Below are 22,394 nucleotides of genomic sequence, written 5' to 3'. Positions count from 1 at the left end.
GGAGATTACTAAACGTCGCCTAATTCGTTACTTAGACAATGTGGTGTTATGATTGACAACACTTACTATCATGTAATATGCAAACTGATATAGCAATCATTCTGGCGTATCCGTAGAAACCAGTCTCTACCAATGAAATTATGCTCAAGACAAATTATGAATTGTGACAAAATATGTTGGGCCTTTTCTTTATCGCACCAAATGACACGAGGGGTGCTATCAACTGATACACCACGAGGACGTGGTTTGTGTCGCCCGCTGTTTAAACCACGCCTTTCGGGTAATCGTTATGTGTAGAATATTGTTTAAATTGAACGGAACTTTTAGTTTAGTTCAATTTACTTGGATTTTCTCAAAAAGCTCTGCAAGACACCTTTGGAGATAGAAGAAATCTTTGCGGCATTCTTCTCCCAAAGAACTCAGGTAAGATGATGTAAGAGCGCTTGGTTTATGACAGGATTTATCGTCTAAGTTATTCACTACACAGTCTTTTGTAGCTGGTAGTCTTACAAGAGATACTAATACTCTGATTAACTCAGCGTCTAATTGATTTTCTATGAGAACCACTTTATTTAATGTACGTCTTGCTTCTTTGATAAACTGAAATGGAAGTAATTAAATAGCGCTTATACAGTAATTATAGCATCCTGTTTTGGTTCTGTATGTTCACATTTGACCATTATTTGTTTGTTATAGTGACATTGTATGCAATACATTTACTTAATGGGCAAACGTTTATCAGTTGCGGTTAAAAACTTAATTTCTCTAATTGTTTCCCCAATATTTTATTAATCAATCAGTCTGTAAATATTATCACAGCTATTTGTCTAACATAGAAATAACTAGTCATGGGTACGACTGTGTAAAAGGTCATCTTTTGGCTCAATTAGAAATGCGAGAAATATTTATGTCCAAACTGTTGTGGGTTTTTTTGGTTTTTTTTTTACATTTGATGGAAATGAAACAAACACAAAATCGTGGATTGTTGATTAAATTGTCATCTTTAATTAAAAGCCGGAAAATAGAAAATCTGAATTAATAAATATGAAACAATTTAACACTGTGTGTAAAGAAGTGATGAAATGTTTCCATACAACCTTAGGACATCCCTTAACATAATACTTATAGACAAAAATCGACTTTCATAGTATGCAATAAAGACTAGTATAATGAAAACGATAATATGACCATTACAATTACTATATGCGTGGTGTTTCATCCTTGCTTAATACTGATTCCTGATGACATCTTCATATATCATCAGTTTCACCACAACGCACTTCCTCGGTCGGGAAAATGCACCGCACACATTAATAACATGTTACTTGATATATGTTATTTTCTATTGGGCATTTGTAAACTTGGAGCAAACTGTAAAATAATACGTTTACCCGTAAATGACTTCTCATTTTATATTTAACAAATTATCAAAATTTGGACATAGTCAAAATCATTTTTTCATTAACATACATTGCTTCGCAATATCACGAATCGAAAGACGGTTCTTGATTAAACTGATAATTAGTTTGATATATAATCTTAGCAGTATGAACACTGCCTCATGAAAATTGCTTAGTCATAAACAAAAGTTTGTCCGTAAAAATATTTGAGCGTTAGTATTTTGTATTGTTTAACATTAAAGCAATAGTTATTTACCTCAGCCTACTTTGTATAACCTGACCTACCCAGACAGCTTTGTTTTTGTATTGTTCATCAAGTTATTCTTTACCAAACAATATCGTTAAAATAGAATTTCACAAATCAAGCAATACCCCAAACTGTCAGTAAAAAATACAAGGATAAATATCCGTAAAACATGAAAAGCAAACTAGTGAAATGTACCAAATATTAGATAAATTGAATGTAACACATTTACCTATCTCAGCCTGCTGGGGGAAAAAAATAAACTAAGGGCAGGCAGTTCTCAGTCTATTGAAAAATATGACAAAAACAGTTACCATGTTGTACTAGTCAAGCCAGTTTAACCTCGCCAGAACACAGTCCTTTCCAAAGATATCTCGTCGATCTTGTGTAGAAATATTAGAGTTCTCTGTGATAGTTTGATTTAACATTGTTTGACTAGATCACTCGAGCCGAACTTTTACGATCTTTATATGTCTGTGGTATGTAAACATTTTACAATTTAAACCGTCACTGAAACACTACTGAAGGGATTTCATTGATACTTAACGGACATATTACCTACATCGCCATAAGAAAGTATGGCTTTCGGTTCTGAATTGTTTTAACGTAGTTTTCATAATGCCGTGATGGGTAATACACTCTCATACTTTGCGTACAAAGGATGATCACACCATATTTCTGAATAAACACTACTACTGTAAACGTGACCGTAGAGCCCCAAGAATCTCTTGATTTACTGTTAACATTAAAAATCCCTTTCATTCGACAACTATGTTATCATTATGATATTGACACTTTAATTGCCAAAACTCTTCTTAGCACGCCTTTATAAAATTGTATCCTGATACAAGGTACAGGATTCTGAACTGAATAAACAAAGACTTCATTGTATGTATAATAATAACCTACATAATGAAATTGTATCTGTGAAAATATACCTATCCCCAAATGTGACACAGGATATGCAGAAAGTCATCTTGAATTTTCATTACATATAGATGTTAAGGTCAATGTATGCATTATCCACCACAAAATTCATTCTCAAAATATACCAACACAAGTGTGTGAAATGAGAAGACAGTGTCAACACCAACATACATAATGTATCACAGCGTCGACAGAGTCAATACACATGTCAAACATATACCACAGCGTCGACAGAGTCAATACACATGTCAAAAATATACCACAGCGTCAATAACACACATTTACAAAATAGGGAATAGCGTTGACACACCTGTAAAAAGTAAACTAAAATGTCAACACCCCTACATAGCACATAGGCCACAACGTTAACAAACAGGCACAAGGCATACCACAGTGACAAATCAACAAAACGGATCACAGTGTTAGCATACTACAGCATTAACACAAATGTAGGAAATATACCACAGCGTCGGCACAAATATACAAAATATATCTCGGCATCAACACGAACATCGTCAGCACACTCGTACAAAGATACCACAGCGTCAACACAAATGTACAAAAAACCCACAGCATCAGCACACCTGTACAAGATATACCACAGCGCCAACACAAATGTACCAAATTGTACACAGCAAAAAACTTGAACAAATAGGTGCTCTCAAACGTTATGAGTTCCATTTGTTATTTCATGAAATGATTAAATACATTTACAAAGCTGTGACGGGTTATGATGTTAACTGTAAAAGTATTGTTCAAATCATTTTTTTTATTTTTTTTTGCATTTTACCTAACACTTTTTTTCTAGTGAAACACTAAATCATTTAAGGGTTTTGGTAAACCCACTTTGTCCAGATAAGAAGTAAGACACTGGAAGGATAATAAGCTAGGGATAGGGATCAGCATATCTGTGTTAGTTTGACGCATCATTGCTCAACTTAACCGAATCGAATTAACTATAGTTAATATAAGGAAATAAATGAGACCCGGCTACCTTTTCGAGTTAAGATTAATATTCCAGTCATCTGGATTCAAAACAGTTTATCTATCAATATTTGTTGCTACCGATAAATAAAAAATATATAAACAGCGCGTAACTGACTGCGCTGTGCTTGTGGGTAGGCTTAGTACATATCCATATATCATTCGGGTGTCCCCAGTTACGTACGATGTAACATAAATTACCAGTGTTATAAGAGTCTGATGAACGGCTACGATACTATCGGTGTTTGAAGTGATAATAAAGTTATTGTGTATCGTATAAAGATTATAAATATATGTTTAGTCATAGTTGACTTGCCACGCTGAAGTAGTATACACATATATATATATGACATACGACTGTACATAAACGCTAGCCTAGAACTGGGGTCATACCAACGATACACATATGGTTATATGTCATAACCATGTTATTATAATCAAGTTAATTGAATTAGTACATATAGTGCCTATAGGAATCCACGTCATTTTATATATATTGGTTGCTCCGAAGATTCAATATATAACTAACTGTTGAGAATGTATTGGTCTAATATCTAATGACATCTGTACGAATTGTATAAATAACCGGTATTTAATCATAATCGCGTGGAAAACATCGGGTTGTTGACAATTTGATGACGTAGATCATGAGTTCGAGGCCGGACTGTCTTTCTTTGTTACCTGTGTTTTCATATTATTTATTCAAATAATAAACACTATGTATCATATACAATTGTGTATGTTGGTCCGAAGGTTTAAGGTTTTATGAAAGGAATAAATGTTGAAACTGTACTTTTTATACATTGTATACTGTTTATTACCTATACGCAATACGTATACTATAAGTTTCGTGTTACTCTCCATAAGGATAAGAAGGAACTGTTCGCGGAACCCTATTATATTGAATGAGATATGAGTTAAGTGTTCAAAACAAAGTTTTGGGGAGTAANCCCCCCCCACCGCCAAAAGTTTTTTCCAAATCTAAAAGTAGACAAAGAACCTTCACATGAGTACTATGAAAGATATGTCGATGTGTAAAGTAAGAGAGTTTTTTTTATATATTCGCACCTGTGCATCCAAGATGGCCACCATAACCTCTGTTTGTTCGAATTTTATAGATTTTGTGTATATACAAATGGTTCTATTTTATTTAACGTCCTATGAATCGCTAAGGTTTTTTAAGGACGTGCCTTCATGTATGTAATGTATGTGTATATGTGTGTTGGTATGTCCAAACTATTTAGATAGAACACAATGTCTTTCCCAATTTGGCGAACAATCGAAAAGGATGCCAAAAGTGAGCTATTGCTAGGTAACAAAGAGGAATTAGGTAGGAAGAAAACAAAATCTCAAACGTTGCATTTGGTGCAACAGATTTAGTTTAATCAGTGTTGTGTCCTTAAGTAGAGGGCACCAAAACAAAATCCCAAGTATGCAGGGGTTCCATCATTAGTTGCCTTTTAGAACTTGCAGGGGTAACAGGAGGTATATTCTCTCCGACCTACAGGGAAAGAGCGAAATTGATTCGCCACTTGGTTTTCCAGTGATCACAAATCCAGAAAACCCAGGTTTTTCGGTCAGTATAACATCAAAATTATACACAGCTTTTCGAACAAAATGAGAAACTTCCACATACGACTATGAAACCTTCATCGACTGAAATTGCCAGTATACCTGACATTTTACTATGAACCATTCGGCAGCCTGGTGTTAAATTAGTATCGCATATTAACGATAAATCTAAAACTCTCCCGACACAATACTACAGCTCTTGTTTTGAAGTACATATCAGATTATCAGTTGTATGAATATGACTTTATTGTTCTGTCATTTGATCGTAATTTGGATATCTGGTCATGTCAGGAAAACTTGAATAAGAGTAGATAGGGCTGCTTAACCTACAACCAGATGATTTTAAACTGTCTTATTCTGATTTTAAACCTCACTAAAGAAATTTTGTTGAAACGATTTGACAACATTAATAGTCAAAATAAATAAATTGTTAGTTAATGTGAGTTCCTTTGCAACGAGTAATATAAACTGTAGAGAGGACGTTGTGACGACGCTTAGTCCATACCAGCACTACAAAGTCTTATGTTTCACATGAAGATCAACCTTATTATAATGCTTTTGATCAACCGTTCAGTGTGAACCATTTCATGATTGGATGTGCAGATTTTTAATAAGTGCGTGAAAACAAATGTAAAATGTAATAATAAACAAAAGTTAATTGATAGTTTTATTATCATCAATATATGGTTATTTACACATTAATATGTACGAAAAAATATCATATTATATTTTAACTCCAATTTATTTGTCATGGCTTCTTCGTCTGTTTGACTTTTAACCTTTTAGTTCTAGTTTGATGTATTTTTTTTTGTGAATATCTAGTTCACTGTTGTTTTGCCCTGAATGACTAAAGTTGTCGATGGGCCGTAAAAGAATACAAAAAACAAATTAAAAGAGTTGTTTTTCCTTTTCATATTCATAAACAAATGTTTGTATGTAGAAGCAGATACACGTATAATGTTAAATTTTGATATTAAATATAACGTCATATCGACCTAGAACATATACAAAGTATGTATTTGTATATGACGCCACTCCACTGACAATATGTGTCCTTTGTACCAAAGGAAACATAAGGTGGCTCACATACGTATGACTGCACTAATTGTATATTCATGAAATATATCTAATGCATGTGTATTAAAATAAACTTCTACTTCGAATAGAATGCGCTTGGAGACAGGCCTGAGGGCGATGGTAGCTGTGTGCATTCTTTTTCACGGCTCACATGCCCTGATTATTGGCAACACAGATAATAAAGTAAGTACAATAATTCATCAGAAACTATTTTGTTTTATTTCCAAGTTGTAAACAACACAAACTAAGAGACTTAATGTCACAACGTTTTAATATTGTTTAGAGAAATAACTGAAATATCACACAGCCTGGCGTAAGGACCATACTAATTGTTCTTGGTGAAAAGAATGTTTATATCGTATTGTTTTATTTTCGATTCAATGTGTAAAGTAAACAGTTTTGCCCCTGTACCATTTCAATATGGTTGACTATATGATGGACGCACTTCCTGTGTAGTGTTTTAAATCAGATTGATTACACTGTCACTGATGCCTTTTTCTCAGTGATGGGTGTTGACAAATTGATTGATATCAGATATAATTTTACCCGGCGTTTGCTATTTACTGTTATTTTCTTTCTTTTCTTTTCAGGCTGAGGATGTAGACATTTGTGCAACACGAACACCAGAAAGTACTGGTGCCTTTAAAAATAAATGTGAGTACACCGACATAGTTATTGTAACGGTTTTTAAGGAAGCAGTTGTTATGGTTGCATATGTCATTGCCATTTTCTAGTACATGTAAGGTATATAAACGGTTAAACATTAACAGTGAAATCTGCATTTGTTATATAATGCATCATAAATTCATTGATTTTAAGCAATTTGATGATATCATGATTTTTTTTTTATACCGTCAGCTGATATTTGAAATCTGTGGGCATTATTGAACGTTCGATTTCAACAATCTGTTGGTATGGTTAAAGCACCGCCATATATGTTGTGAATTGTTATATTTATTAATATAGTTACAGAACACTTGTAGTCAGAAATATATATTTGTATTGATGACATATATTCACCTAGTTTAGAATTGCTATACAATTAAAATCTAAAAGTTATTATTGCAAGGGTGTGACAAAACGCGTTTTTCCTTAGGTAAGATATCTGTATTAGATTTACCTACCATTTATAAACTATCACTTTCTGAATACAGTCATATCACTTATACTATTTCTTTGAGTACCCATTAGCAAAAATTTAACATGCAATAATTTGTATAGGGATTTGCAGTCTGTTTTTATGTCTTAACGTTAATTATTACAGGTAGAGAAGGACCTTAAACTGAAGTTGCGGCAAGTTTGAAATCAACATAAACGAATTATATAGCTCTTATTCCTTATTTTATATATTTTTCGGTTGTGAAGATGATGGAATTTCGAGAATTTCGAAACTTTAACGATAATATCATGTTCTATAATTAACATATGTCTTTATATTATGGTGGAAAATATACAGCGAGAGTCGATAATGATGGAAAAATTATAAACTCAGCCCAAAGCTGCCTTCGTATATTATTTTTTTCTAAAAGAAAGCTCACTCTCGTGATATATTCCACCATCATAAGCAAACATCCGTTGATTGGGTGCTCTAAATTTTCACTGAGAGAAATCGCTTTTATTTGTTCCGTTTCAATCAATATTGTAGCTCCTGCGGAGACCATGTTATACAATATTGATTAAAACGGAACAATATAATATAAAAACATTTGTTAATTATATCTAAATAAGTTTTCAAAAAAAAAAAAATGAAAATGTTGGTATCATGCTTACGTTATTAAAACTGTTCATTAATGATTGGTAGCGATGAGGTCCCGTCTGGACCACTTTTTTCTACTATTATTATTTCATATCGATCTCGCAAGAATTTAGTTCTGTATAAGTTATGTTATATAACTTATATGATATCTTATATCTTATAAGACACTATATGATATATCTAACAAATGACCTAGGGAGAATGGGTGTTAATAGATATGTCATAGTCATCCTGGAGTGTACTTTTATGAAGGGAGAAACAACTCGCAGTGTTATTCTCAGAGACGTTAATAATTATATATGGTTAAATACATAATCTTCAAAAAGTCAACAGCTACGCTATAATCGTTAGATAAAGAATTGATCTTTTTGTAAGACAATTAAAACAAATTCTTAACATTGAAATTAAAACATAGCAAATCTTGGAGTATGTTTTGAACATACAATTCTAAATGTTCGGTATATGCATAGACTACGTCAATGTATGTTTTCATTAACAACGATTGTTTTCATTTCATTGCAGTTGGACAGTTGCCAGGGCCGCCAGGACAGGTATTTTCAAATATTTATTCACATTCATTTTAAGGTATATTAATGTACAACATACTAAAGTAGTTATACCATTGCTTACGTGTTCTGATTTTGCTGAAAAGATGTGGTGTATTAGTAGCTAGGTTTTGTATGTATTTAAAAGAAATCACTGCAGTAGATTTTTTTATTTTTATTTCAGACGTGTACAAGCGATCTATGTCATGAGGAGAACACCGACAACTGTAATATACTCCAACACTCTCCCATTCCATTTCCCCTATTAGCATGTACCTGTATCATATATATGACCGTTGAGCCACAGTAGAAAATAACATGTTAAATATATGTATGTAATGTAAGATTAAACACAAGTAAATTGCCTGTTCGAACGAATAGTCATGACTCTCAGGTAACGCGGAATGTTATATACTGACATACCATTGTACTTCAAATGCAAAGTACCTCAACCATTTCTTACAGTTACTTAACTCCATTCCTAACAAGCTTTTATCAACACACAAACACTACAACAGCTGAATTGAGATGACCTTAGAATAACTCCCTCTACAGCATGTTCTTTCGTATTAAGATATATACTTATGATTTTTAATATTAGATAACAAGAAAAGAACGGAATAGTGTCAGGTTGAAATTTTATGTTAGGCTGAAGGTACAAGTTACGGGTAACAGCAGTCGGTAAAAGATAAACGTTTTAATATGGATGTCACAAAAACATTTGTTGTGGTACATATGTACTCTATAAGGTAGTAATACATTATTTATATTATTTGATATTTTTCTTCCCATGAAGACAATCTGCATATGGAACTGAAAAAAAGCAACCAGCATCTTATTGAAGGGGATATTCTCTGTCAAGACACCAAAATATTGCCGGTTTGTATCTTATGATATGCCAGATATTGCACCGTTAATACTATGAACAAAATATCTGCGAACCTAGAAGGGAATGCATATTGATGTTAGATAATTATATATTGATTCAAATAAAGGGGAAGGAACTGCCTTATCCATATGAATAAATAAAACATAAAATAAAATGTGAGTTTAAAGAATGTATGACCAAAATATCACTTAGTAACAACATTTCAGATCTATTTAAATAAAACAAATACAAAAACAAAACAAAAACCAAAACACATACCCTCAGCCTTATATTGCTTATTTTATAACTGTGCATGAATTTTTCGCAGCTGCTTTAATTATAAATGTTTGATTTTTTACTTTTAGGGTCAAAGAGTGGTAACTAAAAAAACAAAACTCTGGAAGCCTAAAATTAAATATAAAATTGAAGACACCTTTGGTAAGTAAATTTGTATATATCGTCATTGATTAAGTTAGTAGATATGGTTTAAGGTTAGGATATATGGTTTAGGGTTTGGAGATATGGTTTATATATTTATTAGTTTTGGAGACATGGTACATCTAGTGATGTATTAAGTAACAGTGTGGTGGAATCATACCCGAGGTAAGATGAAAAAGTTTAGCTTGAATTTATACTGACGAGATTAACATGAAAAAATAGTGAAAACATATGGTTTTCGATTAATGATGTTTTGAGATATAGTTTCACATTGATTAAATGTGGGGATTTGGTTTCAGATTTACAAAGTTTTGATATAATTAGGTTTGAAACATGGTTTCATATTGATAAGATTTGCAGATATTTTTTCTCATTGATTAGATTTTGAGAATTGGTTTGATATTAATTAGGTTTCACATAGTTAAGTCAGGGAGATATGATATCATATTGAATAAATTTGAATATATGATTTGGCATTGATGAGGTTTTGTTTAGAAATATTTTAAGCACAGATAAAGATTGCAGATATGGTTTCAATGCTGCTCATTATTGTGTTACAATGATAAGTTTGGAGACTTAGTTTCATGATGAAAATATAAAAGGAAATAATAATAAATATTGATTAGATTTTGAGGAATATTTTCATATAGCTAAAGCTTGGATAAATGGTTTCATATTGATTAGGTTTGGAGATATGAACTCGTATGGTTTCTCACAAATGAGCCTTGGACATAATTATGTGTATTGATTAAGTTTAAAGCATGTTTTTTTCCTTGATTAATGTTTGGTACGTAGTTTCATATTATACGATCTGCAAGTGACAAGCACGAATAAAATGCGCCACCGCTTTGCGGTATAGATTGGGAAACACGTACCAAATGGAAAAAAAACAGAACTTTACAGTTTCATCCGGTTTCACCGGGGTAATTCAGAAATATTTTTTTCCTGCCCCAAACGCATGAAATACTTGAAAAAGAATCCGGTGAAATATTTCATAATTTTGTTGTCCCAAACGATGGCTTTGACAGACTGAACGTTTCAGTCAATGATAATGTCACAGAAGTCTTGTTTTGCTGTATTCTTCTTTCTTTTCACAATTTAGTTTTCAACTAGTTCAGTGCATTCCTGGCATCTTCAGATTAGTACAGTTATTTAAACGACATTGTTCGTGTTGACGTGACACCATTTTACGTGCCGCCTTTCTTGTCGTGTTGTCGCCTTATTTTAGTACATTACATGTAAGCTGTATAGCACCAGTAAATAATATCAGAACTTTTTTACTTAAGTTGCAAACGAAAAAGAAGATTTTATTTTAGAAATTGAAAGACAGATTGATAATTGAAACAATATAATGAAATGAGGTAAATTGAGCGCTGAAAAGGGAAATTTCTAGTATATCACTATCGGTATGCTTAGGAAAAGCGTCAGGTTGAATCATTTGCAGTTTTGGTCTTGAATATGATATGTATTCAATAGGTGTAACCCAGATGAATGTTACATTAACGTAATAGTTTGCACCAACTAGGCCGTCGGTATACATTCTTATTATTTATAAATCCACGTTTAATGTTACAAAAACATTCCTAAGCATCATTTACGCTGAGATGAAGAACCATTATTTATTTTTAGAATTGCCTGCTCACGAATTCAAGATTCGCCAGCAAGAAGCTCGTCGTAGACCAAACATTTTATAGAAAATATTCTGGGAAACCATTAATCAATCATGAATAATGATTAAAATCATAACCAAACCAAGTATATGAGTCTTAAACGTTCCATCAATCGTGAGATCATACATGACAATAATATATGCATGTAAAACATTCATTGACTATTAGATAATTAAAAGATGTCTTTTTTTTGCTCAGTTGGAGAGTATGCATATATTTGATTGCATCGGTTCCAGGAATCAGTTACCTAAATGAATGAAAAAAACATTAACGCTTGTGTAAGTAAATTTAGCCGAAATTAAGTTGTTGTCTTATATCTGATATGTTTATCAGTGTTCTTTACCTCCCATGCCTTGTTTGTTTTCTCATATGCAGACAATCAACAGAAAAAAGCCATCAGAGGTGCGTTAAAGGATGTTGAAACAAGGGTACAACAGGATACCGACTCGTGTGCATTTTCTTTAACGGAAGAAGAACATATTACGGACGACCAGCATATCCTCTTCAAGAAAGGATCAGGGTGAGGCCATATCATTTTTACATACATTAAAAATATATGTTATTGAAATTTTCATAAGCAATACAAGGACTTTTGTCGTAGATAGTATTTGCATTGATAATGACCAAAAACCTTTCGAACAAATCTCCTTTTTTTTTATTTATCAATATTGTCATCTTGTAAATGATGTTGAAGTCACTTTCTATGAAGAATAAATATAGGTAGAATCAACACACTAGTTTTAAATAGCAATAGACGTTAGACGCATTCAGAGTATCAGCTTTACATGCGTTCACATGATATTTGCAGATAATTTGGTTACTTTTCAAGTCAAGTGGTTAAGTTTGATAACGTGTATATATTTCATAACCAACATTATGTAATTATTTTTCCTGTATACAGTTGCCTTTCTTGAATATCTTTTCTCGAAACCAACATAAAAATAAAAAGGTGTTTTTTCCTGGGCGATAAGTTGAGGATCAGTCTGAAATATTGTTAGAAAGGTTGTCAGGTTTTCCTTTTAAGTAAAAAGGATTACGCTTTAAAATGTAAATTGTGTCGTTGCTTGAACTTTCCTTAAGCTTTTAAATGAATAAATCTTAAAACACCTTATAACAAACTGGATTTGAGTTATATAGCCAACAGGTCTTTACAACTTATCAGGGTTATTTTTTAAAGGTACATGAAATACTGAATGAAATATTAATGGCGAAAAAAATGGTTGTGTTTACATTTATATGAATGTTTGTTAATAACAATAAATCATTAAAAAATCACTTATCCTCTGTATGTCACATAAATATAAAGCTTGTATGACATAAGAGAAAACAGTCGCGTAGAGAGTTTGTTTGATTTTTGAATAACACAGAACGAAGTTATTTTTTACTTATCTTGCCAAGTTTATACGTGTTTATCGAGGTGGTTGATGCCTACAGTTATACTATGAGAGTGGTTGTCGGTCTTTTTTAGGGGTGATGTCTGAAATATTTGGTATAAACAATGAATCTTTCTGCTTTAATCTTTACCATAATAATTTATCATAATACTTTACCTGAACCATAGTAACCCATTTGCAACTACTAGTTTAGCAGTTGGCCTGCTCCAAATGAGGCAGTGAAAGACTAAGAAACATATATTCAGGGAAAAGCAAAAGCCAGGTCATCCAAATGTTTTGATCAAACGTAGCTATATAACCTGTGGATACATACCCAATATAATAACAATCATATTGCTGTACTTTTGTTGGTATTTTATGTTAGTTAGTGTTTTTGTTATAGTTTCATTGACATTATCTCTATTGTCCTTTTGAGAGAATATCACATTACTTGGCTGTTACAAGTTTCTGTGTAATGTCTTCCTTTCCTAATCTAGTTGACTTTGAATTAAAGTTTGTTTTGATGAAACTAATATCGGTTGACAACCCCCATTCAACATTACTCAAATTTAATTTTTAGATATTTCACCGCCGTTGGGAAACAAGCAACGCAAAAGAAGCCTCATAACATAACAGTCAGTACCGTACGAAACATTAACGCTGGATCTGTTAAGCACGAACTTATGCACGCCTTGGGATTTTGGCATGAGCATGCGAGACCGGACAGGGATCGCTACATCACCATCAATTATAAAAATATACTGCCAAAACAGGAAACAAATTTCATTAAACTGTCAGATAATCAAGTAAAACCGACCTACACAAAAATCGGTTATGATCCCTGTTCCATTCTCCACTACGGTCCAAAGGCATTCAGCTTCTCAAAGGATAAAGATACAATAGTGTTAAACAGCAAATACTACAAGACATGCATGGGACAGAGGGTCAAGTTGACGGACAGCGATGTAGAACGAATACAGAACATGTTCGACTGCTCTAAAAACAGTAAGTTCGCCTTTATATAGCATATGATTTTGATAACCCAGCCTTTCATTTAATTTGATTTGGAAGGACATTATCTTTCCTTGATAAACTTTTGTTTTGGTATTTTACTTTTGGAAAACTAAAAAGGAATAGGCCAACACACGGAACAGTGACCTGAAAACAAACGGTATAGACATCATGAAACTCCAAAAACTAAGGTGTCATATACCTCCAATATGGCAATAACTAAGGTGTCATATACCTCCAATATGGCAATAACTAAGGTGTAATGAACCTCCTATAACTAAGGTGTAATGAACCTCCAATAACTAAGGTGTAATGAACCTCCAATAACTAAGGTGTCATATACCTCCAATAACTACGGTGTAATGAACCTCCAATAACTAATGTGTCATATACCTCCAATAACTAAGGTGTAATGAACCTCAAATAACTAAGGTGTCATATACCTCCAATAACTAAGGTGTAATGAACCTCAAATAACGAAGGTGTCATATACCTCCAATAACTACGGTGTAATGAACCTCCAATAACTAATGTGTCATATACCTCCAATAACTAAGGTGTAATGAACCTCCAATAACTAAGGTGTCATATACCTCCAATAACTAAGGTGTAATGAACCTCCAATAACTAAGGTGTCATATACCTCAATAACTAAGGTGTAATGAACCTCCAATAACTAAGGTGTAATGAACCTCTTATAACTAAGGTGTCATATACCTCCAATAACTAAGGTGTCATATACCTCCAATATGGCAATAACTAAGGTGTAATGAACCTCCTATAACTAAGGTGTAATGCACCTCCAATAACTAAGGTGTAATGAACCTCCTATAACTAAGGTGTCATATACCTCCAATATGGCAATAACTAAGGTGTAGTGAACCTCCTATAACTAAGGTGTAATGAACCTCTACTAACAAAGGTGTAATGAACCTCCTATAACTAAGGTGTCATATACCTCCAATATGGTAATAACTAAGGTGTAATGAACCTCCAATACCTAAGATATCATATACCTCCAATTATAGCAATAACTAAGGTGTCATATACCTCCAATATGGTAATAACTAAGATGTAATGAACCTCCAATAACTAAGGTGTCATATACCTCAAATATAGTAATAACTAAGGTGTCATATACCTCCAATATGGTAATAACTAAGGTGTAATGAACCTCCAAGAACTAAGGTGTCATGAACCTCCAATAACTAAGGTGTAATGAACCTCCAATAACTAAGGTGTAATGAAGCTCCAATAACTAAGGTGTCATGAACCTCCAATAACTAAGGTGTCATATACCTCCAATAACTAAGGTGTCATGAACCCCGAATAACTAAGGTGTCATGAACCTCCAATAACTAAGGTGTAATGAACCTCCAATAACTAAGTTTTTTTTATATGAACCTCCAATAACTAACGTGTAATGAACCTCCAAAAACTAATGTGTAATGAACTTACAATAACTAAGGTGTCATGAACCTCCAATAAATAAGGTGACATGAAGCTCCAATAACTAAGGTGTCATTAACCTCCTATAACTAAGGTGTCATGAACCTCCAATAACTAAGGTGTCATGAACTTCCAATAACTAAGGAGTCATGAACCTCAAATAACTAAGGTGTCATGAACCTCCAATAACTAAGGTGTCATGAACCTCCACTAACTAAGGTGTCATGAACCCCGAATAACTAAGGTTTTAATGAACCTCCAATAACTAAGGTGTAATGAACCTCCAATAACTAAGGTGTCATTAACCTCCAATAACTAAGGTGTAATGAACCTCAAATAACTAAGGTGTCAAGAACCTACAATAACTAAGGTGTCATGAACCTCTAATAACTAAGGTGTAATGAACCTCCAATAACTAAGGTGTCATGAACCTCCACTAACTAAGGTGTCATGAACCTCCAATAACTAAGGAGGCATGAACATCAAATAACTAAGGTGTCATATGCCTCCAATAACTAAGGTGTCATGAACCTCCAATAACTAAGGTGTAATGAACCTCCAATAACTAATGTACCGTGCACAAATGTTGCATTCACCTCTATATACCCCGTCAAACCCAACGAAATTACGTCTTCAATTTTGATTTGAAATATCAAAGTTGGAAAGAAGTTCTTTGATTTGCTACACTTGCAATAAAAAACATCATTACAGGGATTAAGGGAAACATTCGACAAACCATCCATTTGATATGTACGATATTCTTCATGATCGAAAAATATATTCATCAAACCTAATATCCATGCGAAAACACGACCAATTCGGTAAAGCTTTAACGAAAAATACTTAATTGAAAAAATAAGATCAACAGGTTCATTTCAAATTATTTGAAAATGTACTGACATAGGCCCATCAGAAAAGTTTAGAAGACTTCTCCTCTTTCCATTACGCTCTTGATTAACAGTGGGATACATTCCTCGTCGTTCTTTACATTGTTGCCATTTTATTTGCAATGTTTTGATTTTGCTAATATATCCTTAAGGTGGATCATTTTTTTTTTTATTAAATATTTCGGCATGACAATATACAATATAAATCTAAATTATGGTTTTGTGCATTTACTAGTCAAACCTGGCGGTTTTCGATAGTGCTTTACATGCCTGCAACGCTTGTTATATACAATCCATTTGATTCCACTGTGAAAAATACTCGCAAAAGGCAATGTAAATTAAATTACGACGCGATATACGATTAATTAGGGTATGATGGACGTTTGGTCTACAGACGTTTTGGCGTGATTTAAAAACCGGGTACTAAAATGATCCAAGGGTATTCTGATGGAGAATTACACTTCTAAAATATAATCGGAACCTTGAGTAATTAAAAAATTGGGGATAATCTTGAAAACAACAACAACAATATTTTATTCAATAATCGGGTAAGGTTTTACGCTTAGTAAACTCTCTCAAGCGTGGTTTCACACGCGCATGGTCGCAGTCACACATTTGTGCATAACTTTGATGTACTTACAATATAAACTACACTAACGAGCACGTTCAATTTACACATATATACATGCAGTACTAGTTACAATATAATATATTCAGAATGAAATGTTCAGTTATTTCACATGAATACATGCAGTACGTCCTGCATGTTGACTAACAACTCAATAACAGATATTTTCAATTTATGCATGTAATATATATTCCGTCTTTGCGTATTGCAGAGTTATCTTCTCTTGGGAGCAGGTATTGATTGTTACGTCATTGGTTTGTGCGAGAAAATTACGTCGTTTTCTCAAAAATTGATGACGTTACTCTCACAAACAAGTGAAGTAACAATCAATACCTGCTCCCAAGAGAAGATAACTCTGCAATACGCAAAGACGGAATACGATAAAGGGTAGGATAGAAACTGCACGTACAATAATGAACATTTTCGATTGTACATATGTTTAGTTACAATAGTCTTAGATCTGGTTACAAAATAACATATTTAGAATAAAAAGAAATGCAATGATAAGCCCTATCGAGTTTTAATATAATTATATTTAGAATAAAAATTACTGTAACAAACAATTTCAATTTGTAAATTTCCATTTTATATGCAGTGCGAATTATTAGATATTTTTTATCATAAACATTGCTTACAAAAATAATAATTTTATTTTGTTCTTATTTAACCTGCTATCGTGGTATATGATAACAATTGTATGCAAATTGTTACATAATACACACAAATTAATTATATATTATCAAGGGAGATAAGAAAATAAAAGGAAGAAGAAGGGAAACGCAGCACCTTCAAGTAAGTATTAATTAAACCTTTGACGGAATGTAATAAGTAAAGTTATTTGTATAACATTGTATTTTGTCTTATTATATGGTATATAATTGTTACATATCAGCAATTAATGGTAACTATTTTCAACTAATACGCATCTATATAATGGGCTTGCCTCCTTATCAACAGGTGTGGTTTCAAATTGCTGCATTTTAGCCTTTATCTTGTATGTAGTATTTGTAGGTTTCTATTTCTGATATTATGTAGGGACTTCTACTAAACTTTTTGAGGAAAGGTTTTCTTAATATTTACAGACGGATTTCCACGAATATCAATAGGTAGCGTATTCCATAAATGTGTGGCAGGGTTCAATTGTACAAAGGATTCAGGTCGCCTTCTAGCTTCGAGCTAGAGGGAATTTCCCTTTAGCTCAGTGGTAGAGCGTCCGACTAGGAACCTGGAGATCGAGGGTTCGATCCTCGGTGGAAGCACACTATTCTCTTTCCTGTTACAAATGGTGTCCGTGGCCCTCCCTGTGGTGACAGGGAGTTAGAGCCTGGGTTGTGGTGTTCGAGGTCGAACACATTTAAAAAGAGGGGAGTAGTGTGGCAGGGTTCAATTTACATAGGATTCAGGTCGCCTTCTAGCTTAGAGCTAGAGGGAATTTCCCTTTAGCTCAGTGGTAGAGCGTCCAACTAGGAACCTGGAGATCGAGGGTTCGACCCCCGGTGGAAGCGCACTATTCTCTTTTCTGTTACAAATGTATTGAAAAGTTTTAATGAGTCCTTGTAAAATTTGGTTCCACATCTAATTAAAACTAAGTTATTATAATTCTTACTAGGGACTATGGATGACAGAAAAGCTGGATTTTTTTTGTGATACATTTATGAAACTGTATAATTTCATAATGTTCATGTCTTTTCTCTAGTTTTCCACACCACTTCTTTATATACTAAATGTTTACTAGAAAATCTTGGTGAACCTGTTACTTTTCAGCAGCTTTTAGCAGAAGATTCTTGTATATGTCTTATAAAAGGAAATTATAGTTTAGGGAGAATTTTCATCGAGAATTTTTCTTAGATATCTAAATACACCTTATCGTGGATAAACTTTTAATATGTATCAACATAAGAGTGTTCCACTTACCATTGGCAGACATCCAAACTCCTAAATGTTTACTTTTCCTACGTATTATCAGTAATTAGGTTTTTACCTTGATTGAAATTTACTAACCATTTATCTGCCAATATCTGTATTTTAGAAAGGTCATTATTGATAGCGTAAAGGATTAAAGAAAGTTTCAATTTACAAACAATATCGGCAACAATGTCATTTTGGTATATGAGAAATAACAGTGGACCTAAGATTGAACCTTGAAGACTCCAGCTTTGATTTTTTGAGACTGGGATAAATTACGACATTTATTACAACTCTTCGACTTCTGTCAAATAGATATTTTGTGTTGTTCAAAATGATAAATACAAAGCTGAATAACGGACCAGCGCAGCATATATATATATACATGTAACGCGACCCCAGCTTATTGACGGAGGTAATTTAAAGTAAACTTACAACTACAGGACAAGGACATGTATTCGTTTTTAACATAAATCAATATTCCAGATTGGAACAATAATGCACATGCACACGATTTACTTTCTAAATTGAACTCCTTTTAATGATGATGGTTTTAAGTTAACTAAAACACATTAATTATTATATGACAGGTGCTAGATAATTTATTTACACACTTTAGTTGATTTGGAAGCGCTCACGGATGAAGTAGGGATTTATGCTCTTGTCTTTTTGTATTGTGTGCAATGATATATCTAATTTCTTTAAATCTGCGTAAACTACTCTTACGCATTTACCGGTAAATGTTTTTAAGATAATATATAGGTAAATTACCTTTGATTTATATCTATTACAATTACAATAGCAGTTATTTTTCTAGGTCGTATAATTTGAAGAACATGTTGATCAACAAGTATCACGTTGAAAATATATTGCTAACTCTTATCTTATTGATAATGAAACAAATAAATGAACGCGTGAGCAAATAGGTAGACATTTTACTTAGTTGCCAAAACTGCATGTTATCGTTAAACTGGTTTCTGCGGAAAGAAAATCGTGACTGTAAAAAACAAATCTACCTGATAATTATTTCATCAAAACAAGGTTAAAATGTATCCCTGCATTCTACTGTTAAAATATTTAAAAGATGATTAAGCCGATCCAGCGGAAAGTAATTACTACATCATTAGAATTTGTCATTGGTACTAAATTTCAAAAGCCAAATGATCAATAGCCGTGTCTAAGTTATTCAGGAACACGTACAAATACAGGAAGGAGGACAGGTAAATATCGACGCTTGAAATCGTCTTCATTTGCATGTTCTAATATTTTATGCAGAGTAAGCAATACGAACTCTAGTAAAACGAAATGTGATACTCGTAAAGGCCTGGCCATTTTATTGCAAGAAAATGTAGAGGTATGGCTTTAACATTTTTGATATAGACAAATATTTTGTTTTAAATGTATCATTCTGTATTTCCTTGAATTGCATTGCAGACACAAGACCGAAATCGAGGCTATTAAACGACAAACATTGGGTGCGAGTGTTACAACATGTTTATATCAATCCTGGTAGCATAGTACCTCACTGCAATCCTGGTAGAACAGACTTCACTGCTATCCTGGCAGCATATAACTTCCCTGTGATCTGGACAACATAGGACTTAACGGCGATCCTGATAAAATAGGACTTCCCTGTGATCCTGATAGCATAGGACTTCCCTGTGATCCTGACAGCATAGGACTTCCCTGCAATCCTGAAAACATAGGACTTTCCTGCAATCCTAACAGAATAACTTCACTATTATCCTGATATCATAGGACTTCACTGCTATCCTGATATCATAGGACTTCACTGCGGATAAAAAGACATCTTTGTGTGACAGTAATCATACTGGTTATGGTGAATTACATTTCAAAAAGAAATATTGTTTTTATATTAGTATTTTTAATTTTGGATATCTAATTTACATTTCTGTAAAACAGACATTTTTTCTATCTTGTTGTCTTCCATTTGTTTCTCAAACCGAACTCCCTTCTTTGATTGCCGTGAAGTACGATTTGATTGTAACATTATCTTAAGCGATGAAAATGTTACTTTTTGTTTTATTTACTATCCGCCTGTAAATAGATGCTTTAATACAGTATTATTTTTGTTTATACTTCCTTAAATATCACAACTCAAATCTGCCTAATATATATTGTCTTCTAAATGTGTTTATGTTATTCATAGTCGGAGAATTAGTGTACAACTTCTTCAATTTCTGAAGACGATACACTATGAACGTTATCTCTCTGACTCCAAATGTAGACGTTTTTTTATTTGTTTATGTTTTCGCATTTTTATACATACGATTAAGTTCCTGCCTACACAGGGCTTATATCGAATACCTGCTTGATAGTTAATGCCACACTTTTACCAGGAATATTAAATTAACGTGTAGCAATGTATCATTATTATTGTCAATTTCAAAGTTAAACCTGATATGAAAACGAACAGTTATCATATATAAAGAACCATAAAGCACTGGTATGTCTTTATAAATCATAACGCCTTTTCGAATGTTCTCCGGGTTTCTGATTGATATGAATATGTATATCTTACTTTCACAAAAGGTATAGTACGTTTTCTAATAAGTTCCCTCATATTGCACAATAAGCTGTTTAACTTGTCTATGTTACGCGGTACGTTTTGAATTTCTTTTAATTCCTTATTGTTAGTATAAATTTACTTTTCATTCAAAAATGGTCTTCCTGTTCTTAAAATGTATTCTTTTTATTTTTATTTATTTTCTTTTTCTTTTTTTATCTTTTAATGACGGATATGCTTATATAATATTGTATATAATGACATAAAATATGACGTTTATGCCAGTGAATTATACCGAACATATATATTGGTTCCAATAATAATAATATACAACATTTGATAAAAAAAATAAAAAAACAAGTGATTTTTTTGAATATAAATCTTAATTGATTTTGATATATAAAAGAAGCTCTTTGATAAAAAGGATGTTCAAAAGTGATAGAAGTAATAATTTGCGCTTTATTCTTATTAACACTGTTATTTAGCACAGGCAGTGTTGTGGACACTACACATCCCTGTTTAGCATGACGAAGTGTAGTGGACACTACACATCCCTGTTTAGCATGACGAAGCAAAGCAGTGTTGGGATGTTGGTCCTATGCATGTATGTACAGATTATGGAGCAGTACAGCACTTCAAACGGATAGTAGCTAAATCATGTGTACTACTATACGATTGTGAATCGTGTTGTTGTATAAATCTATAAACCATTTTTTTTGTGTGTATTTTACTCTCGTCATATCTACTGCTACTCTCACTGTTGATTTACTTTTGTCTCAATTTCGTTTACCATTAAACGCTTAAACTATCACTTGTCTTTGTCTTTCATTATATAATGCAAAGCTAACTTAATATAGCATACATGACGATTTGTTCACGTAAACCAGGTCGTTGTCTACATGAGCAGCAAAAAAAGGACAAAACCACGTCAAAAACCTAAACCTAAACATTTGACGCATTAGCTTTAAATTCATTTTAACTCAATTGGTAGCGAAATGCGTTGCATAATAGCTATTTACTTCAATATTATCTAAATGCACTGCTTAGAGTGTTGATGATTAAATTATAATTTTAGTTTATCGGTCTACATTGATTTTACTTTGAAGTGAGGATAGTTAAGTTATTAATATTGA

General features: G+C 32.9%; 1 protein-coding gene and 1 long non-coding RNA gene across 2 annotated transcripts; both read left to right on the top strand.

Annotated features, from left to right (window-relative positions):
* Nucleotides 1-201: 201 nt before the first annotated feature.
* Nucleotides 202-12,005, top strand: LOC110456987. Its single transcript, XM_021508070.1, has 8 exons — nt 202-423; nt 6,294-6,387; nt 6,795-6,858; nt 8,483-8,511; nt 8,690-8,732; nt 9,302-9,384; nt 9,739-9,811; nt 11,857-12,005. Exons 2-8 carry the CDS (start codon nt 6,295-6,297, stop codon nt 12,003-12,005), a joined length of 534 nt encoding a protein of 177 aa, XP_021363745.1. The 5' UTR covers nt 202-423; nt 6,294.
* LOC110457010 lies at nt 9,771-22,072 on the top strand. The gene is made up of 5 exons (XR_002463652.1): nt 9,771-9,811; nt 11,857-12,001; nt 13,435-13,859; nt 17,574-17,621; nt 20,169-22,072. It is a non-coding gene; the product is annotated as an uncharacterized LOC110457010 (long non-coding RNA).
* Nucleotides 22,073-22,394: the final 322 nt, after the last annotated feature.

This window comes from Mizuhopecten yessoensis, unplaced genomic scaffold (genome assembly GCF_002113885.1).
Source record: "Mizuhopecten yessoensis strain PY_sf001 unplaced genomic scaffold, ASM211388v2 scaffold8991, whole genome shotgun sequence".
Classification (NCBI taxonomy): domain Eukaryota; kingdom Metazoa; phylum Mollusca; class Bivalvia; order Pectinida; family Pectinidae; genus Mizuhopecten; species Mizuhopecten yessoensis.
Note: the sequence above shows the minus strand (reverse complement) of the source record. Positions and strands in the feature narration are given on the sequence as shown.